The sequence below is a fragment of the Pristis pectinata genome, chromosome 9 (genome assembly GCF_009764475.1).
Source record: "Pristis pectinata isolate sPriPec2 chromosome 9, sPriPec2.1.pri, whole genome shotgun sequence".
In the NCBI taxonomy this organism is placed as follows: Eukaryota; Metazoa; Chordata; class Chondrichthyes; order Rhinopristiformes; family Pristidae; genus Pristis; species Pristis pectinata.
Window position 1 is genome coordinate 68,024,958 of NC_067413.1, and position 26,216 is coordinate 68,051,173.

The 26,216-nt window shown below is 42.6% G+C and overlaps 1 protein-coding gene across 1 annotated transcript in view; it reads right to left on the reverse strand.

The window, feature by feature from the left end:
• Positions 1 to 26,216, reverse strand: part of LOC127574703 (GRB2-associated and regulator of MAPK protein 1-like) — a 78,161-nt gene that overhangs the window by 42,825 nt on the left and 9,120 nt on the right. The window contains 1 exon segment of the mRNA XM_052023989.1: positions 10,672 to 10,812. Within this exon segment, the coding sequence (XP_051879949.1) occupies positions 10,672 to 10,812 (141 nt within the window).

Genomic DNA, 26,216 nt, shown 5'->3' on the forward strand with positions numbered 1-26,216 from the left:
ACTGAGCTTTATTCAAACTTCTAACTGCAGAGACAAATTACAAATACTCACAACTTGCACAGTACTCCACCCATCAAGACACGAGATGATTCGTCTCAGACTTGTGTACCCAAGCATTCTCCAATCTCCTTGCAAATGTTGCTCCCAAGTTTTTGTGCTGATACAGGATTCAGTAAGGAATTAAATCCCATTTCCAAGACCAACATCCCTTCCATTCCTTTGGCTTTTCTCCAAAAAGATGGTACCTCATTGATCGTCCAATCATTTCAGCGTTCTCTCCCATTGCAGCTGGACTATTGGTTGCCATACCATCACCTTCCATTTACCACTTCCTCAACATGTGGCATCTTAGTTATATGCATTGAGCAATCAGGCACAGAGGAGCATGGAACTGATTGCTCCTGACAGTTCATACAGGGACTTCATTCCCAACATGACTTCATTGCTTGGTTATGTATTAAACTGGGTCTCTAGTTATTTCTTATTATCATAGTAATGGCCAGCTCTTCTACCTGACAATGAAGTGCAAGGTGTTCTTGGAGATGTTTTAGAATAAACCCATCATTTCTTAACACACGACTACCAGCTCATTACTTCCAATTAATGAGACCTTCAGTCTTAGTTTAGCGAGCTAACTTCCAGATTTATGGCTGCTGCTTAGTGAAGTCGAGAGGACTTTACAGTGCGATACTGTCTCTGGTCCCAGACTAGTCTGGTGCCAGCCTATAGTTGATTATTTTACTTAATTTCCACGTATGGTTTCTCAAAACCTTTCCTGATCCAAAATCCTATGGTCAATCAATCAATCCTGGAGATTCACTCCTTCAAGTTACACTTACCTAGATAACTTACCAAATCATTAACCACCCATGTGTAGTCACCTCCAGATGTTTGTTAAAACTGAACACATTGTCCATTCTTCTACTCTGTAATAGTTTTAACAATCTGACTGCCACGTGTAGAATGCGTTTGAGGAACTAATCTTATGTTTAGTTATAATATCATTCATGACATTGAAATACTTTGAAACCCAAGAACTATCCTTCTCAAAAAGGACTTTTCTCATGAGATTTTACCACCTCAAGTTGCTGCAAAAGCAACATCAAAAAGTTTACAAAAGAACATAGCTTACAATGAAAAGGTTCAAATCAAAGTCATCTTGAGCAGGTAACTAATAGCTACCTAACAGCTGGGGAAAAAGTTGTCTCAGTCTATTAACCATTTCCAAATTGTTGAACCAAGACAAATACTTAATGATACCAACCTGAATACCAAACAATCCATATTAACATGCAAGACATAATCTGGCTTTAACTCTTTTAAAAAAAAAATCAGCTTTCGTTCAACGGACCACAGACATTGCCAAGAGGATATACAAAAGGGTGTTCTTCTCACAGGCTTCATGATTTGGAAATACTGATATAATTAGCCCAAGGCCTCAACTCAGTATCTCCCTGGAATGGTCTAGTTACAAGTTACAATGTGGGGACATTAAGGCAGAACTATAACTGTTGCAACTGACAATTGCTGCAGTGACAATGGGTGTTGAATCATCTTTGCAATAAGGCTTCAAAATATTTCAAACTGACTATGGATATTTTGGAATTGTTGGTTCAACTGTTGCAATGTAGGAAACGGATATGCCAATTTGAAAACTGCAAGGCCCACAAGCAGAAAAGTGAACAATAACCAATCTGTTTTAATGTAGTGGTCGAGGGATAAAAACTGGCCAACCTACTGCAAGAACTATCTTCATTTATTTAAGAAGTGCAGCCTGAATGGGCAGACGGAGCTTTTGTTTAACACTTCAGATAAAGAATGACATTCTTGTCAAATGTAGCACCTGGCCAACACTGCACAGCAAGTGTGAATCTGATAATGTGCTCTATCACTGAATTAGGATTGCAGCCTTTAAAAATCTCTCAGTCCAATACAAGAGTTCTATTAATGAGCTAACACTGAAATAACAACAGCCGAAATCAAATAGTGGCAAAACCTTCTGATGGCGTGAGCCAAAAGAGAACCGCTGCCAGTGACAAGGCCAGAGATCATGGTAAATTGCACTTTGGTGGATGAGGCTGGCATCAAAGTCATCAAGATGTGGTGGAAGAATTAAAATCTTCTCTTTCTCTGAAAATTAGGACAGAGTTCAGAGAGCCCTCGACCAACTCATCTTAAGGATCCATGATAGACCTTGAGCCAATGATATGCACTAAGGACCTTTGTTCGAATTCCTTGTCTAATAACAAGTTTGTTAACTTGTTGGGATACAGTCCAGAACAAACAAGTCACAGATTTGCTCTTCCAAGCTAGGGCAATACAAAGCTACAGAACCTGGCTTAGGTGCTCTGAACCAAGACCAAGTGGGTGAATTAAATCAGCCAACCAGAACTGTGAAAAATAGTCACAACCTAATTCATCTTCCAAGCAGGATGAGCTACAGCCAGTCTCATCCCCTCAGCTGCAGCCTCCTACTGCTGCTCCAATGTGTCTGCAAATTCATTTTTGTCAGTTCACTTTGCATTTTTTTAAAATTAAGTTTAATAAATAAAACCGTAATACCATATATTTATTCTCTCCAAAGCCCTCATACATTGAAAATGCTGTCAAAAATGCATCTCCACATGTATAATGGCGCAATGACCTTTCAGCTGATTCAGTCTGTACTCCCAGCTGAGTGCTAGGTGAGGTACCAGTGTATACCTAATATGCTAACTTAATCATATTTGAACCAAAAGCTTTCATTTTATATCTACAGAGCTCTAGGAGAGAGCATATAAAAAGCAATACCATTAAACCATTTTGTAATTTGTACTTTGAACAACACAGAATGTCAAATTTGCATTAATTATTAAGTTGTAAAACTGTGATTTTTTAAAAAAATCAGTAAGAAGAGACTGGTTAGGTAAAAATCTGACAAAGTTACAGTCAATTAAAAGAGATTGAAAATGATTTCAAGAAAATTTTGCTGTCAAAAACACGATACGAATCAATTTAAAAAAGAATTAAATAAAGAAACCATTATTAGCTTTCTGTTTTGCTTGGTAGAAATCTAAACAGAAACTAGGCTGTTAATAAACTCCAACATTTTAGTATTCATAGACATGACTGAAAGTAACCAAAAATCAGATATTTACATTTCAATTTCTATATGTATGATTAAAATAAAACGCAGTCCATGCAAGTGGCCATCAAGTGTCTGACCACTTGTATGATAATTTCTGCATAAAGTACTACCAGCTTACGAGAAACACAAGACAAAGCTTCTCCAAAAGCTATTCATTTTGGTCAAGAGCACTAAGAAACTCAGAATAAAATATTAAATCTCATTTACTGTAAAAGACCAATTACTGCAACATATTAAAAATGTTAATTATGACATGCAGTAACTGAGAAATGAATTTTATTTTGTCCTACTCCTAATTCAAAGTTGCTTAATTCAAATATAAAATTTTGCTCAAAAACCTTTGCAAAATTTAATATATTGAATCTTTTTAGGCAAGAATGGCATGTGATCATATAGTTTACTGGGTTATCCTAGGTAAGGTAGTGCAAATTCATACAGATTGTGACCATTTAATAGGTCAAGTTGCTTAGCGGCTCCCTATGGAATCGCTGGCAATCAGCCATTTGTCACTCAGCTCATCTTGGACGTGCACACAAGACCTCAAGTGATGCACCATTTGAGGTTTACTTACCCCCCTGGAACCTGCTCCGCCTTGAAAGAAATCTCCAAGATGCAGATGACAGATCCTCTAGTCCTCTGTTTCCAGTAAGTTCAAGTAGGCAAAATCATGTGCAGTATGTAGGATAACCAGCCTTGCAGTACCAGTATTTATGTAGCTGTTTCAGTTGAACTTCTGATCAATGGGGATCACTCTCCAGCCAGGACATTGATAGGAGATAACTCAGCAACAATGATGCCATAATGCCAGTGAACAAGAGTTAGTGGCTACATTCTCTCAATGGCCATAGCATGGCACTTTTGAAGTATGAATGTTTCTTGCCCAAACCTGCCTTTTTTTTTTGTGAATATGACATTCAACTTTCAACATTGCCAGATAGATTCCATTGTTGCATGCAAACTAAGCAACTTGACCAGAGGCAATTTTTCTGATATCATCTGATACCAACTGAATTCAATTAGCTGAAAACTGGTTTGAGCGATAGTGGGGATCTTGCAAGAAAGTGGGGGAAGCAGGGATGGATTATCCACTCAGCGTCTCTGGCTGAACACAGCTGCAAATCTTTCAGCCTTGCCTTTAGTATGCATGCTGGAAACCGCCATCACTGAAGATGGAGATAAAGCCTATTCCTTCTGTTGTCTGTTCTACTGCCCACCACCATTCATGAATAGATGCAGCAGGATCACAGAGCTTTGATCTGATCTATTGGTTGTGGGATTGCTTGGCTGACAGGTACATTTCGTCTTCGCATTTTATCAAACTCATAACCTTGTGTTTCAGCTTCACGAGGTTGACACCTCATTTTTAGGTATATTTGGTTCTGCTCTCCTCTTGGAGCATCCCCTCCTTTATTAATTGAACCAGATTTGACCCCCTGGCTAAACTGTAACAGTACAGTTAGGGATTTGTTGGGCTATTAGGTTACATATTGCAATGAAGTACCTTTTTTGCTATTGCTGATGGCCCACCAACCTTCATGGATGCCCAGCTGAACTATTTAGCATGAATGCAGTGACTCACATTACAATAGAGGCTGTTTTGTTATGAAGACAGAACTGTACTGTGGAGCCATCTATTATTGCTATCATGGACAGATGAATGTGCCACAGGTAGATTGGCAAGTACGAGGTCAAGTATGCTTATCCCATGTGCTGGTTTGCTCACAGCCTGCTGTCGAACCAGTCTGAAAGATCCAGTATGGTAGCTATATCTATCAGAACTTGGCTGGCTTGATCAGGTGGTGCCATCTAGCAACTACTCACAATGGACATTGAAGTGGCCTAGCAAGAATGCATTCTGCACCGTTATTACTTTTAATGCTTCTTCCAGTTGCTCTTTAACATGGAGGGTCAACTCCTAAGTGGATGGAGGACAGTCAGTGGTAATCAGGAGGTGATTTCCTTGTTCACTTTTCACCTGGTGCCATGAGACTTCATGGAGTTTGGAGTAAACGTTAATGGCTCCCAGGGCTCCTCCCTCTTACTTTTATGGATTATACTGCCCACTCTGCCGGTGTGACCTGTTGGTTCAACAGGATATACCCAGACAGCAGGCACACAGTCTGCAAAATATAATTCTGCAAGTCAGGCCATTGCTCAATTCATTTGTGAGACACCCACCCACCCCCCCCTCCCCCTTGTTTAGATTACAGTCCACAGATGTTTGCAAGGTTTACTTTGGAAGGTCAAATGGGCTGAGTGAAAGTTTACCATGTCCAAATTCACTGCCTAGGTCAATGCCAGGTGCTCAGTCCACCTTTAATAATTTTCTACTTTAACATAGCAGTTATAATACAACTGAGTAGCCCACTGGCTATTTCAGAGGGCAGCCAAGAGTCAACCACATTACTGCAGGTCCTGACGTGCACACTGGAGAAGACTTCCCTCCCCTTAAAAAGACATTGATGATCTAGATAAATTTTTATGACAATCCGTAGAAAACAAGACAAGTTGTTTTCATTTTTAATTTATAAGTACAAGTTTTTTTTTAAACAAGTAATTGTAAAATTGTAAGCACAAGTAATTTGAGTATTTTTGATATAACTCTTAGTAGAAACATGCCCTTGGTGAGGAACTGTCCAACTTTGAGCCTAAATGATACTCATGGCAAAGGAGGCAAGATTTTTATTCATTACCTAACTGCGCATCACACAAGTTTAAAACTGGTACACATTTAGCCAGGGTAATGGTTTGGTTAATGACCTAGATACACTATACTTGACTTGGCTGCAATAAGAGGAACCCAGGTGCATGACATGGAAAGTGCTTCATGCCTCATGACAAGCATCATTTCTTTAATGAACCAAAATTATCTGAAGTATTTTCCTGGAAGCGATTATTCTCATAATCTTGTGGCCCAGAAACATCTGTATATGCAAAAAAAAATTTACTTCATGGATAATTGATATAGTTTATTGAAATTAGAGACAAATATTTCTTTCCCCCCCCAAACAGGGTTGTTCCTTTTAGGCAACTGCTGCTTTGAAGTCTGCTGTGCACCATGTACAATCAGCAAGACTGCTCCAATGAGACTAAATATCTCACATTCCTTCTCAGAGAACAATCCAAAAATTGTCTCAGAAAGCAGTTAAAGCTAAAGATTAAAACAAAAATGATCCTGTATTTGTCAATCTTTCCTTTTTAAAATGGTTTTTTAAAAAAAAAAGCTGGGCTCAGACTCAAGATGATTTGTTTTTACTCGATTTCTGAAGTGGCTGATGAGGACGATGTGGGGCTGGCAGACTTTGCCACGCACAGAGGTGGTGCTTGATGGGGCAGGTGGGTGGATAGTTCAGTAGGTAGTGTGCTCCTTTAACCATTCACATTAGACTTCTGTGTGCTGCTGAAGAATAGACTCAAGAGTCTCAATGCCATCAAAATACTTCTCCATTTTGAGTGGTCATGTGGCAGTGATTCAGTGGAGATGGAGTGACCATCAAAATCTGTTGTTATATCCATCAGCCTGCCCTGAAAACAACAGCCTCAGTAGAAATATTACTACAAGAAAATAAATGTTGAGTAACCCCACAAAGATGCCTCTCCTCAGAGAGAGGCTCACAGACAACCTAACAATTCCAACTAACAGGAGCTGCAAAGGGTTATGGCATTTGCATTCCACTGAACTAAAGATTACATTCATGACAATAACAATTTAAAATTGAGAAAACTAAAACCCCTATTACCTGTAAAATCTTGCCTGAAAAAAATTCTGGAAAATTAAAATGACACAGAATCCAAAAACAGCAAGCAAAAAGAGTCTTAGCAAACTTTAGTTTTTGCAAAATCAACTCTGCATGGTGCCACAAAATCAATTTTGAGATATCGTATTGCTCTTTAACACATAAACCTCTAATTTTGATAAACATAATCCTACCATTAGAGAGGCATGCCCAAAAAATAACTTCAGACTTAGCTTAGCATAGGGAATCAGATGAAATTCTGACGGTAGCGTAGCGGTTAGTGCGACGCTATTACAGTGCCAGCGATCAGGGTTCGATTCCCGTCGCTGTCTGTAAGGAGTTTGTACATTCTCCCGTGTCTGCGTGGGTTTCCTCCGGGTGCTCCGGTTTCCTCCCACATTCCAAAGACGTACGGGTAGGTTAATATGGGTTTAAAATGGGCGGCGCGGACTCGTTGGGCCGGAAGGGCCTGTTACCACGCTGTAAGTAAAAATGTAATTTAATTTAAAAAAATTTAATATGACCATTATTAACTATATGAGAACAAGATGACAAAGGTGAGAGCGTTACACAAGACAGTAAACTTGTAATCGAATATAATGTCTTACAAATGATACAATATAAAAATATCATGCTTCCAATCTCAGCCATAGCACTTGCAAATGTTGAACAAAAGTCACTGCCGAACAGTGAGGAAAACTTCTCAATGCATAAGTTTTCAATTAAATTGTGAGAAGCACTCACATATTCTAGCGCTGGAGAAATGACCAAAAGCACCAATTCACGCATACTTATTGACGTTTTACAAAGAGAGAGTTGGCTGATCAGCTCCCTTAATTTTCAAATTATGTTGAAGCCTCAGAACTTCGAAAATCAAGTAAAGCTATAAATCAACATCCTTTTCTATAGTGAGAATTCAACAAATACAAGTCAAAACAATACAAGTTTTTTTCCACCACAGGCATCTTCTGTGAAATGAATTGCTGCACCAGCATAAAACAACTCTGATTTAAAGACTATTGTGGTAAATGTAGAATAGCAGATTACTACAGTAGGAATTACTTGTTTTGAGTTTGGCTTCATGTACAGTTTAAGATGATACAAGATGTATTCTGCAGCAATACAAATAGCAGCAGTATGAAATGCAGGATGCTAAAAAAGTTTGACTGAAATGGAATGTTTTATTGCTTAGCAGTAACATTTCTCATTCTGAATAACAAAAAATAATCTTTAGAAGAAAATGGTTGCAAACATATCTGAAGCAACTGCAATTCTGGCATTAAAATCCTAACTGGCAAATTGTTAAATGTGGCTCTTTGGAGACTGCTTCACAAAATAACCAGGCTAGAGTGAAAGCAAACATCCATCAGGACCATCACTTTTGCTTAGAAAATCCAATCAGTGTAAGATTTTGTGGTCAAATATAGCCAACCCCCAGTCTACTTGACCTGCCTATATATATAAAGCTGGAACATAATCAGGATTATTTCTTCTCTAAATTGGAATAGAAATGCATTATTTTTTCTTAGCCCGTCCTCCAGGAACAAGGATAAATTTACTTCCATTCCACTGTGGGATTTGAGGTGATTGATGAAGCCACTGTGGGAGTGGCAGATTCTCTGTGAGGCAAGGGAGGAGGAGATTGCTGGAGCTCTGACAGAAATTTTCAAATTTCCTCTGGGCACAGAAGAGTCGCAGGATGATTGGAGGACAAAGGATTCATCAGGGAAGGTACACATTGTTTTAAAAGGCAAGTCCTATCTGAATAGGGAAAATCAGTGGCAGGAACTCAGTGGGTCAGGCAGCATCTGTGGAGGCAAAGGGATGGTTGAGACCCTGCATCAGGACTGAAAGTGTAGAGGGGAGATAGCCAATATAAACAGATGAGTTAGGGGCTGGCAGGCAGGTGGAACCAAGTGAGGAGGTGGATGTTGGGCAGATGGTACAAGGTGGAGTGGGAGTAAGAGGCCCAGTAAGTTAACTGTGTGGGTGACAAGCAAATAGAACCAGGTGGGGGAAGGGGAATTTCAAAAAGGTGGGTGAGAGAACCTGGGTGGATCAGAAGGAGAAAGGAATGCAGGGGATACAGGATCCCTGAGATTGGAAAATTCAATGGTCATATCATTGTAAACTACTAGGCAGCATATGAGGTGTGGTTCTTCTAGTTTCCGTTGGCCTCACCCTGGTAGTGGAGAAGGTCGAGGACAGATAGGTCGGTGTGGGAATGGGAAGGGGAATTGAAATGGTATGCAACTGGGAGATCAAGGTGGTCACAGTGCAAATGTCCCACAAAACGGTTGCCTAGTCTATGCTTGATCTCGCCGATGTAGAAGAGGCTACATTGAAAGCACCGAATGCAGTAGACAAGTTGGAGAAGGTACATGCAAATCTTTGCACCCATCTGAATAACTTGATTGCAGCTTTCAAGGTGGTGACTAAATGTGTCAAGATTGATGTAGCCTATGCAGAATTCTATGAGGCTTTTGACAAGATCCAAAATGGAGACTGGTTCAAAATGAGCAATGGCAGATGGAATTTAATTGTCCATGAAATCCAGGGCAATTTGGCAAACTGGATCCAAAATTCAGTCATTTGTGGGAGGGGGATGGTAAATGATTGTTTTTGCAATTGGAAGCCTGTAACCAATGGTGTAATGCAGGGATCAGTGCTGGAACCCCTTACTTTTTGTTACAAACATTACCGATCTGTTATGAATATAGCAGGAATGATTAGCGAGTTCACAGATGGCACAAAGAATGATGGTGCTGTGGATAGTGAGAAGTATACTCTTTGGCTACGTAGGAATATTGATCAGTTAGAAAGATAGGCAAAGAAATGACAGTGCAGAGGAGGCCTGCCAAGACATTGCCTGGGATGAAGCATTTCAGCTATGAGGAGAGACAGAATAGGCTGGGTTTCTTTACGTTGAAGCAGAAAAGACAGATGTGACGAATGAGGTATACAAAATTACAAGGAGCATTCATAGGCTAGATAATGAAAGACTCTTCCCCTGAACAGGGGTGTCTACAACCAGAGGGCATAGGTTTTTATGGGGTAGGATACTTAGAGGGAATTTGAGGAAGAATTTTTTCATCCAGTGAATAGGCATCTTGGTCAGCATGGACTAGTTGGGCCTGTTTCAGTGTTGTATTACTGTATGAATCTACTCTCACGACATTTAAGTATTTAGAAGAGCACCTGAAATGTCATGGAATAGAGGGCTATGGACCAAGTGCTGGGAAAATGGTATTGTATAAATAGGTACTCAATGGCCTGCATGAACAGGCTTGGCTAAAGAGCCTGATTCCATGTTGTATGGCTCTGACTCTCAAATCGGGCAGAAGGTGCCTGCCTTGGCAGGCAGATTGCTATTTTTGCAGGGCTTCTGTACACTTTTGATGCATGGCCTCCAGGTTTTTCTCCATTTTGAACTGTCAATGGCCAGAGATTCACAAGAGTCCATAGGAATATTGCAATTTTTAAAGAAGGCTTTGAGTAATTCTCTAATCTTTACCTCTGATTGCCTGGCAATCTCTTCCTGTGACAAACCTCAAGAGTGTGCATTTCAGAATGGAACGCAAATGAAAATCACCTTAAATCCAATCCTAATTCTATTCCTTTAAAAACCATTGTTCCTATGGAACTAGGTTGTAACCTATCTGAGCTATGCCCTGACAGCCCACACAATAGTGTAACAATCTCTATGATAGATCTCAGATGTCTTCATAAAAGAAATATTCCCGATGTATTCATGGGAAAAACAACAATTTACAACTGTTGGAAGAAGTCTGGTTATTCAAGTCTTACCTCCATAATGAACAGGAATCTCTATTTTTGGCCCAATCACATAATGACCCTCCTCCAAGCTATGGGCAGTAATTGTAGTCCATTGTCGACAGGAATGAAGCAAAACCAAATCATTTTCACGAATCCCTTCCACCGTTTCCCCTGCAAAAAAAATTGATTTTTGATTAGCAAAGGCATCAGATAGAATCACTGGTTTGCTTAAATTTAGCAAGACAATTTAAATGATAGACTGCAGATGCTGGAAACTGGAGCAACAAAATCTGCTGGAGGAACTCAGTGGGTCAAGCAGCATCTGTCGGGGGGGGGGGGGGGGGAGGAATTTTTAATGTTTCGGGTCAAAACCCTGCAGCAAGACAGGACTGGGTTCCTCCAGCAGATTGTTTGTTGTTCCAGTTTAAAAGATATCCATGCATGTGTACTCACCTCATGTTTAAATAAAAGGAACAATCTGGTAACCTGAACTAAATAAAATTGGAAATATAGGACACAATTGGTTACTCAGTCAAACTAGTGTACGACTGAGTTTATACTCAACTAAAGCCTCCTCTCAGTCATCCTCACGCTTCCTCATTACATCATTCTATTCCTTTCTTGAAGTTCTGCTTCAAGTTCTGCTTTCTTGAAGTTCTCCTCTATAAATGCATTCCTCCAAACAACTCTCATGGTAATTAGTTACAGATCCTTATCACTCTTAAGAGAAACCTCTTTATTCAGAATTGTATATTTATAGGAACTTAAACTCCAGACCTTTTGAATTGCTTCTCTTTGAATTAAGAATCCATTTTTCCCCATATTCTTATAGGTTACCAATACCAGTTACTTTAGTTCCTCAGTTATACAAAAACCTTAATAAGCCCTAGATTCGACAGCGTATAAACTCTGGAGCTGGAATTTCCATTCTGTGCACTGGTAGGATTCAGGAACAACCATTTGAAAATTTACCAGTTTCAGCAACTATAAATATGTATTTAAAGGATACAATAACAAATTTCTGAACATACTACCCTGCACTGTGCACAACTGCTACAGCCTTTCCTCGAGTTCAGAAATTTGAGAGGGGCGGCGGGGGGGTGGGGGGGATCCAATTAAGAGAAGGAATTAACAGACAGATTGAAAATGTTTCCTCAAACGCAGCTGGAGCTAGATCATTCAGTAGTGAAGTTGGGAAGCAGTTGCTCACCAAAAGTGTGAAAGAAATCTAGAACCCATCTTCAAATGGTTGTGGATACAGGCTCAATTGAGATTTCCAGTTCCATGATTTACAGATATTCTTGTTTATTGGGCATGGGATTCCAGGGATATGAATCAAAGGTGGTAAAAGAAGCTGAGATACATATTAGCCATATAATTAAATGCTCAACTAACTTAATGGTTTACTCCTATTCCTTATACTCTGTTTACAATAATTTCATTTTACATTTATATAAATTTCTGCTGTAATGCAATTGACTCTTTAGGGAAATGTCTTTGATTGATGCTCTTATTTAAATATGAAGTATGCAGTGTCCACAAGACATTTCACCCAGTCATTTCGATTTACAGAAGTGCTTTTCAGGAATGCATCACTTTTGTAAATTAAGGAGTGGCTACTTCATAAAATTAAGCTAATTAAAGCACTGTTAAAAAATGTATAAAAATTCAGGCTCATGGGGGACTATTGAATTCTCCACCATTTGAAATGTGAGAATGAGCACAATGTTACAAGATAATCACAAGCTCACATTACAAATAGTCTATATTAAAATTAAAGATCTGTGTCTTCATAAAGAAAAAAAAAGTTAACAGCGTAGCGGCTGCTACCGCGATGTGAGAATAAAGACACGAGTCTACAAGCTGCAGAACAAAACTGATTTATTTACCCGCCTTGTACGGGCCTTTTAAGCGGCGCGGTTCCCGCCCTCCGAAAACGGAAATGACATACACGCTACGTCATCAAAACTTTTTGTGCGCGCAGGTTCTCCCCCGTCGCTCGGGGAAGACAAAGGCCCAGCGCCATCTTGGGCCTCACCACTCCAACGACGCGCGCCCTGACTGCTGAGCCTGTTCGCTTGCACGAACGGTGAGTCGCCACACAACACACAACCTCCGCACCCCCCTCCCCCCCAAGAACCAGCGATACGGTCCCCAAAGTTCACGGGCTGTGCTAGCCATTGCTTGGGTGGTTGGCCTCTGTGTCGCGGTGTTGGGACCTCGACCAGTTGTTGTAGGTCTAAGTGGGCCGGTTTGAGGCGGTCCGTCGTGAAGACTTCTTCCTTGCCCCCAGTGTCCAAAATAAAGGTGGACCCATTATTTCTGACGACCCGGAACAGTATGGTCATTGCAACGGTGCCCGTGGTGTGCCCCTGCGAACGAAAACGAACTTACAGTCTTGTAGTTCCTTGGGCACACAGGACGGGGACTGACCACGTCGCAAAGTGGGAACCGGTGCCAAGCTGACGAGCCTCTTGTGCAGTCTTCCTGGGACTGCCGCGGGTGGTTCCTCTTGCCCCCTAAGGGCGGGTATGAACTCCCCTGGGATGACCAGGGGCGCACCGTACACAAGTTCAGCTGATGAAGCGTGAAGATCCTCCTTGGGGGCAGTGGGTATGCCGAGCAGGACCCAAAGAAGTTCATTGACCCAGTTAGGGGCTTTCAGGTGGGCCATCAGGGCTAATTGCAGATGGTGGTGGAAACGTTCTACCAACCTGTTTGACTGAGGGTGGTAGGCCGTGGTGGTGTGCAGCTGTGTTCCTAGCATGTTCGCTAGTACAGACCATAGGCTGGAGGTAAACTGGGCGCCTCTGTCTGAAGTGATGTGGGCCGGAATACCAAAGCGCGAGATCCAAGTTGTGAGCAGCGCCCGGGCACAGGAATTGGTGGTGATGTCTGAAAGAGGGGTTGCCTCTGGCCACCTCGTGAACCGGTCCACGATGGTAACGAGGTACCACGCTCCTCTTGAAACAGGCAGGGGACCAACGAGGTCAACGTGAATGTGGTCGAACCTTCTACGGGTAAGGCTCGAACTGCTGTGGCAGGACACCGTGGCAGGTGTGTCGTTGGATTTTTGATGTCTGGCAGTGCAGACAAGTCTTGGCCCACTCACTGACCTGTCTGCACAGGCTGTGCCAGATGAACTTGCTGGCGACTAGTCAGACAGTTGATCTGATGGACGGGTGCGCCAACCCGTGTACCAAGTCAAAAAACGCGTTTCCGCCAGGCTGCAGGAACTATAGGGCGGGGCTGACCTGTTGTGACGTCGCACAGGAGGGTCCGTTGACCTGGGCCAACTGTGAATTCTTGGAGCTGCAGGCCTGAGACTGCAGTTCTGTAGCTGGGCAGCTTGTCGTCGGCTTGCTGTGCATCAGCCAGGGCCGTGTAGTCTACACAGGGACAGGCTGTGGATGGTCAGTTTGGAGAGCGCATCAGCAACGACATTGTCCTTTCCAGAGACATGTTGGATATCCGTTGTGAACTCGGAAATGTAGGACAAATGTCGCTACTGGTGGGCTGACTAGAGATCAGAGACCTTAGAGAAGGCGAAAGACAATGGCTTGTGGTCAGTGAAAGTGGTGAAAGGCCTGCCTTCTAAAAAGTACCAGAAATGCCGGATCGCCAGGTACAGCGCTAGTAGTTCTCGATCAAAGGCGCTGTATTTAAGTTCAGGTGGCCTAAGGTGCCTGCTGAAAAACGCCAAGGGTTGCCAACGGCCTTTGATTAGTTGTTCCAGTACCCCACCGACCGCGGTTTTAGATAAGTCCACTGTGAGGGCGGTTGGGACGTCTGTCCTGGGGTGTACCAGCATCGCGGCATCTGCTAGGGCTTCTTTGGCCTTAATGAAGGCAGCTGCAGCCTCGTCGTTCCAGGCGATGTCCTTGCCCTTGCCAGACATCAGCGAGAACAAAGGGCGCATGATACGGGCTGCTGCAGGGATGAAACGATGGTAAAAGTTGACCATCCCAACGAACTCCTGCAGGCCTTTGACCATGTTGGGACAGGCAAAATGGCGGATAGGGGTGTTGTTCCCTCGCTGGTGATTCTGTGGCCAAGAAAATCAATAGAGTCGAGGCCAAATTGGCACTTGGCTGGGTCGATAGTGAAGCTGAAATCACAGAGGCGGGAGTACAGTTGGCGGAGGTGGGAAAAGTGATGTTGGCGGTTACGGCTGGCGATGAGAATATCATCTAAATAAATGAACACGAAGTCCAGGTCGCAGCCTACCACGTCCATCAGCCGCTGTAAGGTCTGCGCGGCATTCTTAAGGCCGAATGGCATTCGAAGGAATTCAAAGAGGCCGAATGGAGTGACGAGCGCACTTTCGGGGACGTCGTCAGGGTGGACCGGGATTTGGTGGTATCCCCAGATGAGGTCCACCTTGGAGAAAATGTGGGCCCCATGTAGGTTTGCCACGAAGTCCTGGATATGAGGGACGGGGTAGCAGTCTGGGGTGGTGGCGTTGTTCAGCCTGTGGTAGGCGCTGCAGGGCCTCCACCCGCCAGTGGCTTTGGGGACCACCTGTGAACGATCCCCAGCTCCTCCACGCAGCGGAACTCCTCTTTCACTAGGCGGAGCTTGTCTGGAGGTAGTCATCGTGCTTGGGCATGAAGGGGTGGCTCTGTCGTAGTGATGTGGTGCCGCACCCAGTGTTTGGGCATCGAATTTGTGAACTGAGGTGCCAGAACCGATGGGAACTCGGCTAGGAGCTTGGCGAACTCGCTGCCAGACAGGGAAATGGAGTCCAGGCGCGGGGCTGGTAGGCTGGCTTCTCCCAGAGAGTAAGTTTGGAAGGTTCTGGAGTGCACTAGTAGTTTCCCTCGTAGGTCGACTAACAGGTTGTGGGCCCGGAGGAAGTTGGCTTCCAGGAATGGCTGGGCAACGGCGGCAAGGGTAAAGATCCAGGTAAAACTGCTGTCGTCGAATTGTAATTGGATTGTATGGGTACTGATAGTTTGTATCGTTGTGCCGTTTGCGGCTTTGAGGGCGGGTCCCTGTTGCCTGCTGAGAGTGTCGCGGCTGATCGCAGGTAAAACACTGACCTCTGCTCTAGTATCGACGAGGAAACGACGTCCGGACTGCTTGTCCCAAACGAATAGGAGGCTGTGTCGGTGGCCAGCCGTCATAGCCATCAGCAGCGACTGGCCCTGGTGTTTCCCTGAAACTTGTAGGGTGGGCAGCATCGACGGGCCTCCGCGCCCCTCCTCTGATGGTGGGAACACAGCTGGTTGTCAGTGTCGTCGTCTGTGTTTCTGGGGTGTGGTCGCTTGGCTGCTGGGACTGGTTTAGGTAGGCGTTGGGCACGCGGTCTGGCGATTTGGCCAACGGACAAACCGCTCTTGTGTTTGGCCCTCCACAGGACATCTGCCCCGGCGGCTACCTCATGTGGGTTGCTGAAGTCGGCGTCGGCCAACAGCAGATGAATGTCGTCAGGCAGCTGTTCAAGGAAGGCCTACTCGAACATCGAGCAGGGCTTGTGTCCCTCAGCCAAGGCCAGCATCTCGTTCATCAGGGCCGATGGAGATCTGTCCCCCAGGCCGTCGAGATGAAGCAGGCAGGCGGCGCGCTCGCAACGGGAGAGGCTGAAGGTCCGAATGAGAAGGGCCTTGAAAGCCGGGTACTTATCTTCCTCCGGAGGAGACTGGATGAAGTCTCCAACCTGGGCGGCTGTCTCCTGGTCCAGGGAGCTGACCACGTGGTAGTACCATGTGGAGTTGGAGATGATCTGCCGCATTTGGAACTGGACTTCGGCCTAGTCGAACCACACGCGGGACTGAAGCGTCCAAAAGGTGGGCAGCTTGAGTGCCACTGCGTTGGCTGCTGTGTTGTCGGTCATTGTGTGGGTCCAAAATCGGTTTGGACCGTCGGGGTCACCAATGTAGCAGCTGCTACCACGATGCGAGAATAAAGACACGAGTCTGCAAGCTATAGAACAAGACTGATTTATTTACCCACCTTGCATGGGCCTTTTAAGCAGCGTGGTTCCCGCCCTCCGAAAACGGAAATGACGTACACACTACGTCATCAAAACTTTTTGCGTGTGCGGGTTCTCCCCCGTCGCTCAGGGAAGACGAAGGCCCAGCGCTACCCGACGCTCGCCCCGAACGCTGAGCAGGTTCGCTTGCGCAGACGGCGAGTTGCCACAACGGGCTTAATTCAGTACAACATTGCCTATACAAGGAATATTTTGACTATGAAATATTTAGGACATGGTGAGGATCTGAAAAGGTGGTTATAAATGAAACTGTATTTTGAAACTACACTGATACTATCGAAGACAAGTTCTGCTGCCTAACACAGCACTACAATCTAATGTCTTATACAGTCACGCTGGCCAAACAGGTTTAATTCAGTTCAGTTCTGTGGTCATTAACTATTTTTTTAGCCATCTTTTTAATAGTTCTTCTTTAAGCAATTCCTTTAACAAAAAATAAAAGAGTTTTCCAAAGTAACAAAACAGACTATATAACAAACTTAATTCCATTTAAAATAATTCAATCAACTTCAAAATAAGACATGTTTCAGTTTATACCAAAACATCAGCTCACGCTCAAGCACAAAATTTCCCTTTAATCTCAACATTAAACCTTCCACAAAAAGTCACACGGATAATATTATGGTAATAACCTCTGGAAATTTAAGGATCCTCACAACAGCAAGTTCTAGCATGCGAGCATGACTGGATTAGCTAGCATTAGCCCAAGACATTTTACAAATTAAAACTAGCAAATTATGTAAATAACCTTGGGTGTGTTCAAATGCGAAGTTTTAATAATTCCAATTGTAAGTACTATCTTGATCAACTGTTTGGCAGACAAAAACAAATAATTACAAAGCTACTAACTGGAAGCCAAGAAACAGGTTTCTGTGCTTTCCCTGTAAAGAATTGCAGCATAAGTGCATCTGATTTCTTCGGGTCAGTTATGCCATGTAGATTAAAATATTTAAATGCATGTGTCAAAAGTAGGGGGACAATTCAAGCAACTAAAATACTGAAGTATCCATTTTTTGATATCTGAAAATAAAACAATTTAATCTAATTAGTTAGGCGAAATTGGTGAAGATACTTCAGGAGTAATATGATAGGAGTGATAGAGAGGTGATACAAGTTAGGAGACACATTGGTAGCACTTTCTTAATGAAAGCAGGTTGTCAATCTCTTAACTGCATATTAGGCACTACATGTGGAAACAATTATAAGATAAGATAACCTTATTAGTCACATGTACATCGAAACACACAGTGAAATGCATCTTTTGCGTAGAGTGTTCTGGGGCAGCCCGCAAGTGTTGCCATGTTTCCGCCGCCAACATAGCATGCCCAAAGCTTCCTAACCTGTACGTCTTTGGAACATGGGAAGAAACCAGAGCACCCAGAGGAAACCCACGCAGACACAGGAAGATGAACAACAACAAAAATCAGTACCAGTCAAAAGCAAGTCAACCTTCAGGGTCAGACATGAAATTGTAATTTTTTAAAACCAAAATCCTAATTGGAATCATGTGATTTTGTACATGATTTCAAATATTAATCAGATAACTAGTGTTGTACGAGTTCTCCTCAAGTGTCCTGATTATGCACAAGTATCTCCGCAAACAATGACATTTGTATTTATGTAGAACCTTTAACTTAATAAATAGCCGAAAGCATTCACAGGAATGTTATCAAGCAAAATACAAAACCCGAGACAAAAAAAAACTGCTGGAGGAACTCAATGGGTCAGGTAGCATACGTGAAGGCAGAGGGATGGTCGACAAAACTAAGCCACATGAGAGATGAACCAAAATGTTTGCGAACGATTCCAAACTCAAAGCATAGTCGATTGGGAGGAAGAAAATTCTAGGCTGCAAAGTGACATTACTGGATTGGTTAGGTGCACACAAAAATAACAAATGGGATTCAATTTAGAGAAGTGTGAGATAATATATTTGGCGAGGGCAAGGGATATATAAGAGTATAACAAGTCTAGAGCAATGGAGTAGATGTCCACAGATTTCTGATGGTAACACAAGTACAAAAGATGGTTAAGGCAGTAAATGGTATACTTGCCTTCACTGACTAACGTACAAGTGGAGGAAGATCTCGTTAGTACTATACAAAAGGCTCATTGGAACAAAACAAAACTGCAGATGCTGGAGATCCAAAAAATAACAGAAAACACCAGAAAAATACAGACCTGACAGCATCCACGGAGAGATAAAAACAGCGTCAATGTTTCAGATCAAGAACCCTTCACCGGAATTGGGAAAGTGAGAGAACAAGTGCATTTTAAACAGGAAGGTGGAGGGCTGGAAACAATAGGGGAAAATGTCTGTAATAAAAGGTGCAGAACAAAGCTGTCAAGATAACCATTACCTTAAATACCTGCAGTGGAGGCAGAAGAGAAACTAAACAATGGAACAAACTAAAACTTAAATATCCAGCAGAACACAAAAATGCTGGGTACCTGAAATTGTTGAATTCTATATACTGAATGCTGATGTCTGCAACTCTCCTATTCCAAAGTGCTGTGTCTGGAGCCTACAATGGACATTGTTGCAACAATGTAGAAAGCCAGAGAGGGAGCAGGACATGGAATAAAAATGACAGGCGACTGGAAGCATAGGGTCACCCTTGCAGATTGGTGTTCTGGAAAGCTCCCCTTCTTGCAGCACTTTCCTATGCTGCAGAAGTCCTTTTACATCTTCCTTTTCTAACCATCTATGAAAGGGAGAAGTTGATAGAGATAGTATAGTTTTTTGCCCCACCCTCCATTCCTCTTCCCTTCTGCAACGTATAATGCTCTCATTTTCTCATCTTTCCAGTTCTGAAGAAAGGGTCCTTAACCTGAATGGATTCCTCTTGATACACTGTTTTAGCAAGTTTTGTTTTTGTTTTATGGCCATAACTTTTTTTCCTCCTCCAAAAGAAAATTGGGCATGTTTTTCCCCCCTGACATTTAGTTGAATGTGGAGGCCAGGAGGTTGGAAGGTGAGGAAAAAAAAGGAAGTTTATCCCTGTTCTGGCTCTAAAGAGAGGAGCTGAGTGCAGGAAAAGGAGAGAATCAAAGTGAGCCAGAGCACATGTGGAAGAGAGCCATTGGGGGGGGGGGGGGGGGGGGGGAGAGCAAGAGAGTAGTCTAGTAGTCAGGAACATTGCAGTCCAAGTCTTGGGGACAGATTAAAAATATTGTATCTGTTGTCTGAAGAGGGATGAGTGAAGTAGTAAGACAGGAATAGTACGGGGGGGGGGGGGGAGAGGAAGAAAGAAAACGAGGGGTGGGGTTATTGGAAGTTAGAGAAATCGATGTTGAGGCCATCAGGTTGGAGACTCCCACGGCAGAATACGAGGTGTTGTTCCTCCAACCTGCATCTGGCCTTAACATGGCAGTAGAGGAGGCCGTGGATAGACATGCCAGTATGGGAATGGGATGTGGAATTGAAGTGGGTGGCCACCGGGAGGTCCTGGTTGTTGCAGCAGGCAAAGCGAAGGTGCTCAATGAAGCGGTCACCCAATCTGCATTGGGTCTCACTGATGTACAGGAGGCCACACCAGGAACACCGGATGCAATAAATGACACCCTCGGACTCACAGTGAAGCGCTGTCTCACCTGGAAGGATTGTCTGGGACTCTGAACGGTGGTGAGGGAGGAAGTGTAGGGACAGGTGTAGCACTTGGTGCAGTTGCAGGCATAAGTGCCGGGGGTGGGGGGGGTGGTGTTAATACTTGGATAAATACTTAGAGACAGGAGTGGGAAGAGAATTCATTGCTGGCGATCCTCTGTCTATGAATGGATAGGCAATAAGAAAACAGGCAAGTGCTAATTTCAGAAGCCTTCCACATGGACAGTGTAGTCCAACTAATCCCATTGCTACCAATGACCAGGCTGGTTACAAATGTAATCAGCAATGAATTGCTTGGTTTATTTTGTAATATTTATTAATGACTTGGATGAGGGGGTAGAAGGGTGGGTTAGCAAGTTTGCAGATGACACAAAGGTCGGTGGTGTTGTGGACAGTGTGGAGGACTGTCGAAGCTTGCAGAGGGATATTGATAGGATGCAGAGCTGGGCTGAGAAGTGGCAGATGGAGTTCAATCTGGAGAAGTATGAGGTGGTACACTTTGGAAGGACAAACTCCAAGGCAGAGTACAAGGTTAATGGCAGGTTTCTGGGTAGTGTGGAGGAGCAGAGGGATCTGGGGGTTCATATCCACAGATCACTGAAAGTTGCCTCACAGGTGGATAGGGTGGTTATGAAAGCTAACATCCCATAAGCTTTCTTAAGTCGTGGGATCGAGTTTAAGTGCTGCGAGGTAATGATGCAGCTCTACAGAACTCTGGTTAGACCACACTTGGAGTACTGTGTCTAGTTCTGGTCACCTCATTATTGGAAGGATGTGCAAGTGTTGGAGAGGGTGCAGAGGAGATTTACCAGGATGCTGCCTGGATTGGAGAGTATGCATTATGAGGACAGACTAAGGGAGCTAGGGCTTTACTCTTTGGAGAGAAGGAGGATGAGGGGAGACATGATAGAGGTATACAAAATATTAAGAGGAATAAATAGAGTAGACAGCCAGCGCCTCTTTCCCAGGGCACCAATGCTCAATACAAGAGGGCATGGCTTTAAAGTAATGGTTGGGAAGTTTAAGGGAGATATCAGAGGGAGGTTTTTCACCCAGAGAGTGGTTGGTGCATGGAATGCGCTGCCTGGGGTGGTAGTGGAGGCAGATACGTTGGTCAAGTTCAAGAGATTGTTAGATAAATTAGGAATTTAAAATAGGGGGATATGTGGGAGGAAGGGGTTAGATAGTCTTAGGTGTGGTTTAAAGGTCGGCACAACATGGTGGGCCGAAGGGCCTGTATTTTGCTGTATTTTTCTATGGGTCTATGGTTTAAAAACAATGCTGAAGGAATATGCAGAGTATTGATTTTTTTTAGTTTATTTTTAAATCACATCTCTTTTTAATCAAAGAGCCAAAAACAAGGTGTGTCACAGTCCTTGTTTTAATCCACCTTTGGCACCCTTCCTCACCTCTTTTCCCATTACATCGATAACTATACTGTTGCTGCTTCCTGCTCTCATACAAAACTCACCTTTGCTGCCAACTTCTACCTACTTGACATTTTCTTTCCTTTCCTCCAGGGATAGATTAGCAACTGAGTGACAAGCCCACAAACTCCTCAACCATCTTGGCTGTACCTTCTCCCAAACTGCTTTCCACAAGGACTCTATTATAATTTCTGTCTCCATCATATCTATTCTGGTGACATCACCTTGCATACTAGTGCTTTTGAGATGACTTTTTTTTTCCTCCAAGGACACTCAATTGCCCCTCTTTCTGCATTTCTGCTCTCAACCCCTGACCTCAGAGCCAGAACAAGGATAGAGTTCCCTTTGTTCTCACTTTCCACCCCACTGGCCTCCATATTCAATTGATCATCCTCCAAATATCCATTACCTTCACTGTGTTGCCAATACCAGATCCATATTCCCATCCCCTTTCAGCACTCTGATGGAACCACTCTTTCCATGACGGTCTGGCTCACTCTTCCATTTCCACCAACACCCATTCCTCTTTTCACGGCACCTTCCCATGTTACCACAGGAGAGGGCACACCTACCCTTTTTCTTCTTCCTTTCCAACAATCCAGGTGAAGCAAACATTCTTTCCAGGTGAAGCAGCAATTCACTTTTGTTTTTACAATTTAGTGTATAACACTCTGTGATGATGCCAGTCTCTTCTACATTGGAGAAAACAATACAAATTGGTTATACTCTTGCAGAAACCTCAATTCAGTCTCCAATGGTTTCCCTGAGCTTCTAGAACATACAACAGAGGAACTGGCCCATCTGTGCCAACCATGATGAAAATCTAATCCCACCTGCCTCACATGGACAATAGCCTTCCATTCCTTGCCTGTTCATGTGCCTAGCTAAATGTCTCTTAAATGTTGCTGTCATATCAGTTTCCACCACCTTCCCTGGCAAAATGATCCAGGCACCCTCCAATCTCTGTGTAAAACCACTAGCCTTGCAAATCTTCTTTATAATTTCCCCCTCTCATCTTAGATCTATGCCCTTGGGTAATTGATATTTCCACCCTGGGCAAAAGACTGACTACCTATCTATGCCTTTCATAATTTTATAACCTTCTAACAGTTCATCACTCAGACTCTGATGCTCCAGAGAAAACAATCCAAATTTGTCCAACCTTTCACTATAGCTAATACTCTCTAATCCAGGCAACATCCTGCCTCCGTTTAGTTACCTATTACTTTAATTTTCCATCTCACACTCTGACCTTTGTCTTTATACAAGACAAGGCCAAGATTGAGAAATGGCAATTAATTTTTCAGCTTGGCAATTACACCCCTCAGGAGTTTATGTTCGAATCAATTTCAGATAACCAGCTTCTCTTAGAATGGGCCAGTCCAGGTCACTGCCCTAAAACATTGACTCCATATCTCTCTTGACATACTCTTTCCAACTGCGAAGTATTTCAACATTTTATTTTAATTTCAGATTTTCTGCAGTTTCTTTTCTAACATTTATTCTGCAGTTCTAGCACCATTTTCCTCCTCTCTCCCCCCCCCAACCTTCAATTACTCCCAGTCTGCAGCATCACTACCTGTGTCATTCAATCCCTCTCTTGGTTTCCACCCTTTCACTGACACATCCATTGTTCTATCCAATCCTTCCCCCTTCTCTGCAACTTAAAATCTATCTGATTTCTAAGTTTTGGTTAGTTCAGCCAAAAGGTCACTGACCTGAAACGTTAACCATTCCTCTCCCCACAGATGCTGCCCGACCTGCATTTTCTGCATTTTGTTTTTTTTTCCCGATGTTAATGCTTGTGGTAAATTTACTAAAAAAATGCACTCACATTAATGCATATTAATTGGCAACAGCAAAAAAAAAATTCCAACACAAACCACATTAATTCTACATACAGCAGTATTAGGATAAACCTTCATCAGATCTACCCAAGCTATGAAAACCAGAAAGTCGACAATATTAACTTGCTGGCTCGCTGAATCTGTAGTGAAGTTTTGATTCAGCCATCTAAATTAGCCATATTAATGTTTTAAATATAGACAAAACTTTAGCTTCCCAACCTTTCAGCCATTTACCAGAAAACATGTTCTGGAGAGAAATGGCTGCTTCTCATTTTCTGCAACAAGCAGCATGACTGCAGACTGTGGGGTATTAAATACAAGCTAAATTAAGAACCGCACATTAAATATACTCCAAGAATAAGTGAACCAAACAGTTACAGGCTTAAAAATTAATAAGGGAGTTTGAAGACTTCAAATGAAGGTGTTTGTATTAACCAGTTTTTAAACAACAGAAATAAAGAGTATGAAGATCTGCAAAACTGAGGATCTTTTAGCTATTGATTCATCACTGATCCATAATATTTCCCTTGTTTTTTTTGTGCCTCAGATTTTGGCAGCAGCCATTGCACAGAAATTACAAAGCATCTCCTTATACTGAAAAGCAGATTTCATACTAAAAATGTTCCACAGGCTGATCTGGTTAGAATTCAAAGTGCTTTGAGGATTATTACAGGATCCATCACTTTCATTGTAAAATGACATGAGAAATTTGTCTCTTTGAATAAAGAGTGAATTTGAAATGAATAAAATTTTGATTATCTAAATTTTTGAGAGAGTCAAAAACCAACACTTCTCCAAATCTGCAGTACTGGTAGCAGCTCAAACACTAACCAACCTCTTAACAGCATTGAATAATTGTATAATGCAGAAGGTAATAGTACACAGATTTCAATTAATTTTGAAATTCAAAACCATAGCTGTCATTTAAGTTCTTGCCATGTACCTACATTTATGTATCACAGTAATATCCATTTTATTAGTTGCCAGCCAATCTAAAAATTACCCGTTATAGCACCTCAGCATTTTCCTACTGGTCAATCAAGAATTGCAGTTGTCAAGCGACCAATGTTATATTTCTTTTGAAAGTGGCGAGTTCAGAATGTAAACTGTAATATATTTAGAGAGACACCAGTATGACTGGGAGAAATCACTAAATCAGGTATGAAAACTGCATGGACTTGCCATGTGTGGCTGAGCATACAAACTTTTATTTTAAATAAACACGATTATTAGAACTATTCAAACTATTCCAAATTTGTGCTGAATTGGCAACGAATCATAGATCATTTTTATGTATCTAGTGAAATATTACACTGTTTAAAAAATATTTGCTCCGCAGGAATTCAGTAATCCTCAGTGTGTTCATGCCAAATGCTAGCCATTCAGGTGGAGCACTCTAATCACATTTCCATATGACTTTCCTACAAGCCTCTATACCAAATGCTTTTACAAGAGTACAGAGATGCCCAAGATCCTATCCCAGATCACAATGTTGAAATAACGTTTCGCTAAAGGAACCAGTTCTTTTAGAATCTGTAATTCCATATATTAAACAAATTCAAAACAATTCGAGAAAAGATGGGAACTTTGCTTCACATTATAGAACTGAGGATTATAGAAATCAGGATTCCTACTGGAAGCACATGATCCAACATCTAATGCTATAAAATGAATCTATTAGCCAGATCTGCCTATATCAGCACACAGTTTCTTCCAGCTTGGTAGCAGGCTCCATCTTTAACAGGAGGCCAGCCTCCTGCTGATCTACAAGGCCTTCCAAACTAATAGGCAGGCTCCACCCCTGAACAGCCTTGACAACAGGCAAGGCTCTGCTCCCTCAGTTCATTGACTGTCAAATGTAAGTGAACAAGTAAACCATTGTTGATTTATCAAGAACAACAGTGCATCCTACAAGTTCTAATACATTTAAGGTTTGGAATTATTCCCCAACACGATTGTGAAGATGCTGCACAACATCACATATGTCTGCAGAACTACTTAATGCATGGTTGCATCATAAAACCATGGACAGACAATTCCCTTACAAGGCTCAACACAAAACTTTTGGGAGATCAAATGAAAGAGGAAAGAATACAATAAATGGCCGGACACTTAGGAGCACTGATGTACAGAGGGATCTTGAGGTTCAAGTCCATAGCTCCTTGAAAGGGCAACACCAGTCGATAGGGTGACAAAAGAACATGTGTGCCATGCTTGCCTTCAATGGTCAGGGCATTGAGTATTAAAGTTCGCAAGGCACATTGCAACAGTATAAAACTTTGGTTAGGCCACATTTGGAGTATTGTGTACAGTTCTGGTCACAGCCGTAAGGAGGATGTGGGAGGCCTTGGAGAGGGTGCAGAAGAGGTTCACTGGGACATTGCTTGGATTGGAGAGTATTAGCTGTTAGGAGCAGTTGGACAAACTTGGACTGTTTTCATTGAAATGTCAGAGGCTGAGGGGCAGCCTGATAGAAATATATAAAATTACAAGAGGCACAGATGGGGTAGATGGCCAGAGTCTTTTTCCCCAGGATGAAAAATGTCATAAACTGGAGGACATAGCTTTGAGATGACAGGGAGAAAGTTTAAAGGAGATTTATGAGGCAAGTTTTTTTAATTAAACAGAGCGTGGTAGGTTCCTGGAATGTGCTATCAGGGGAGGTGGTAGCAGATGTGATATCATTGTTTAAGAAGCAT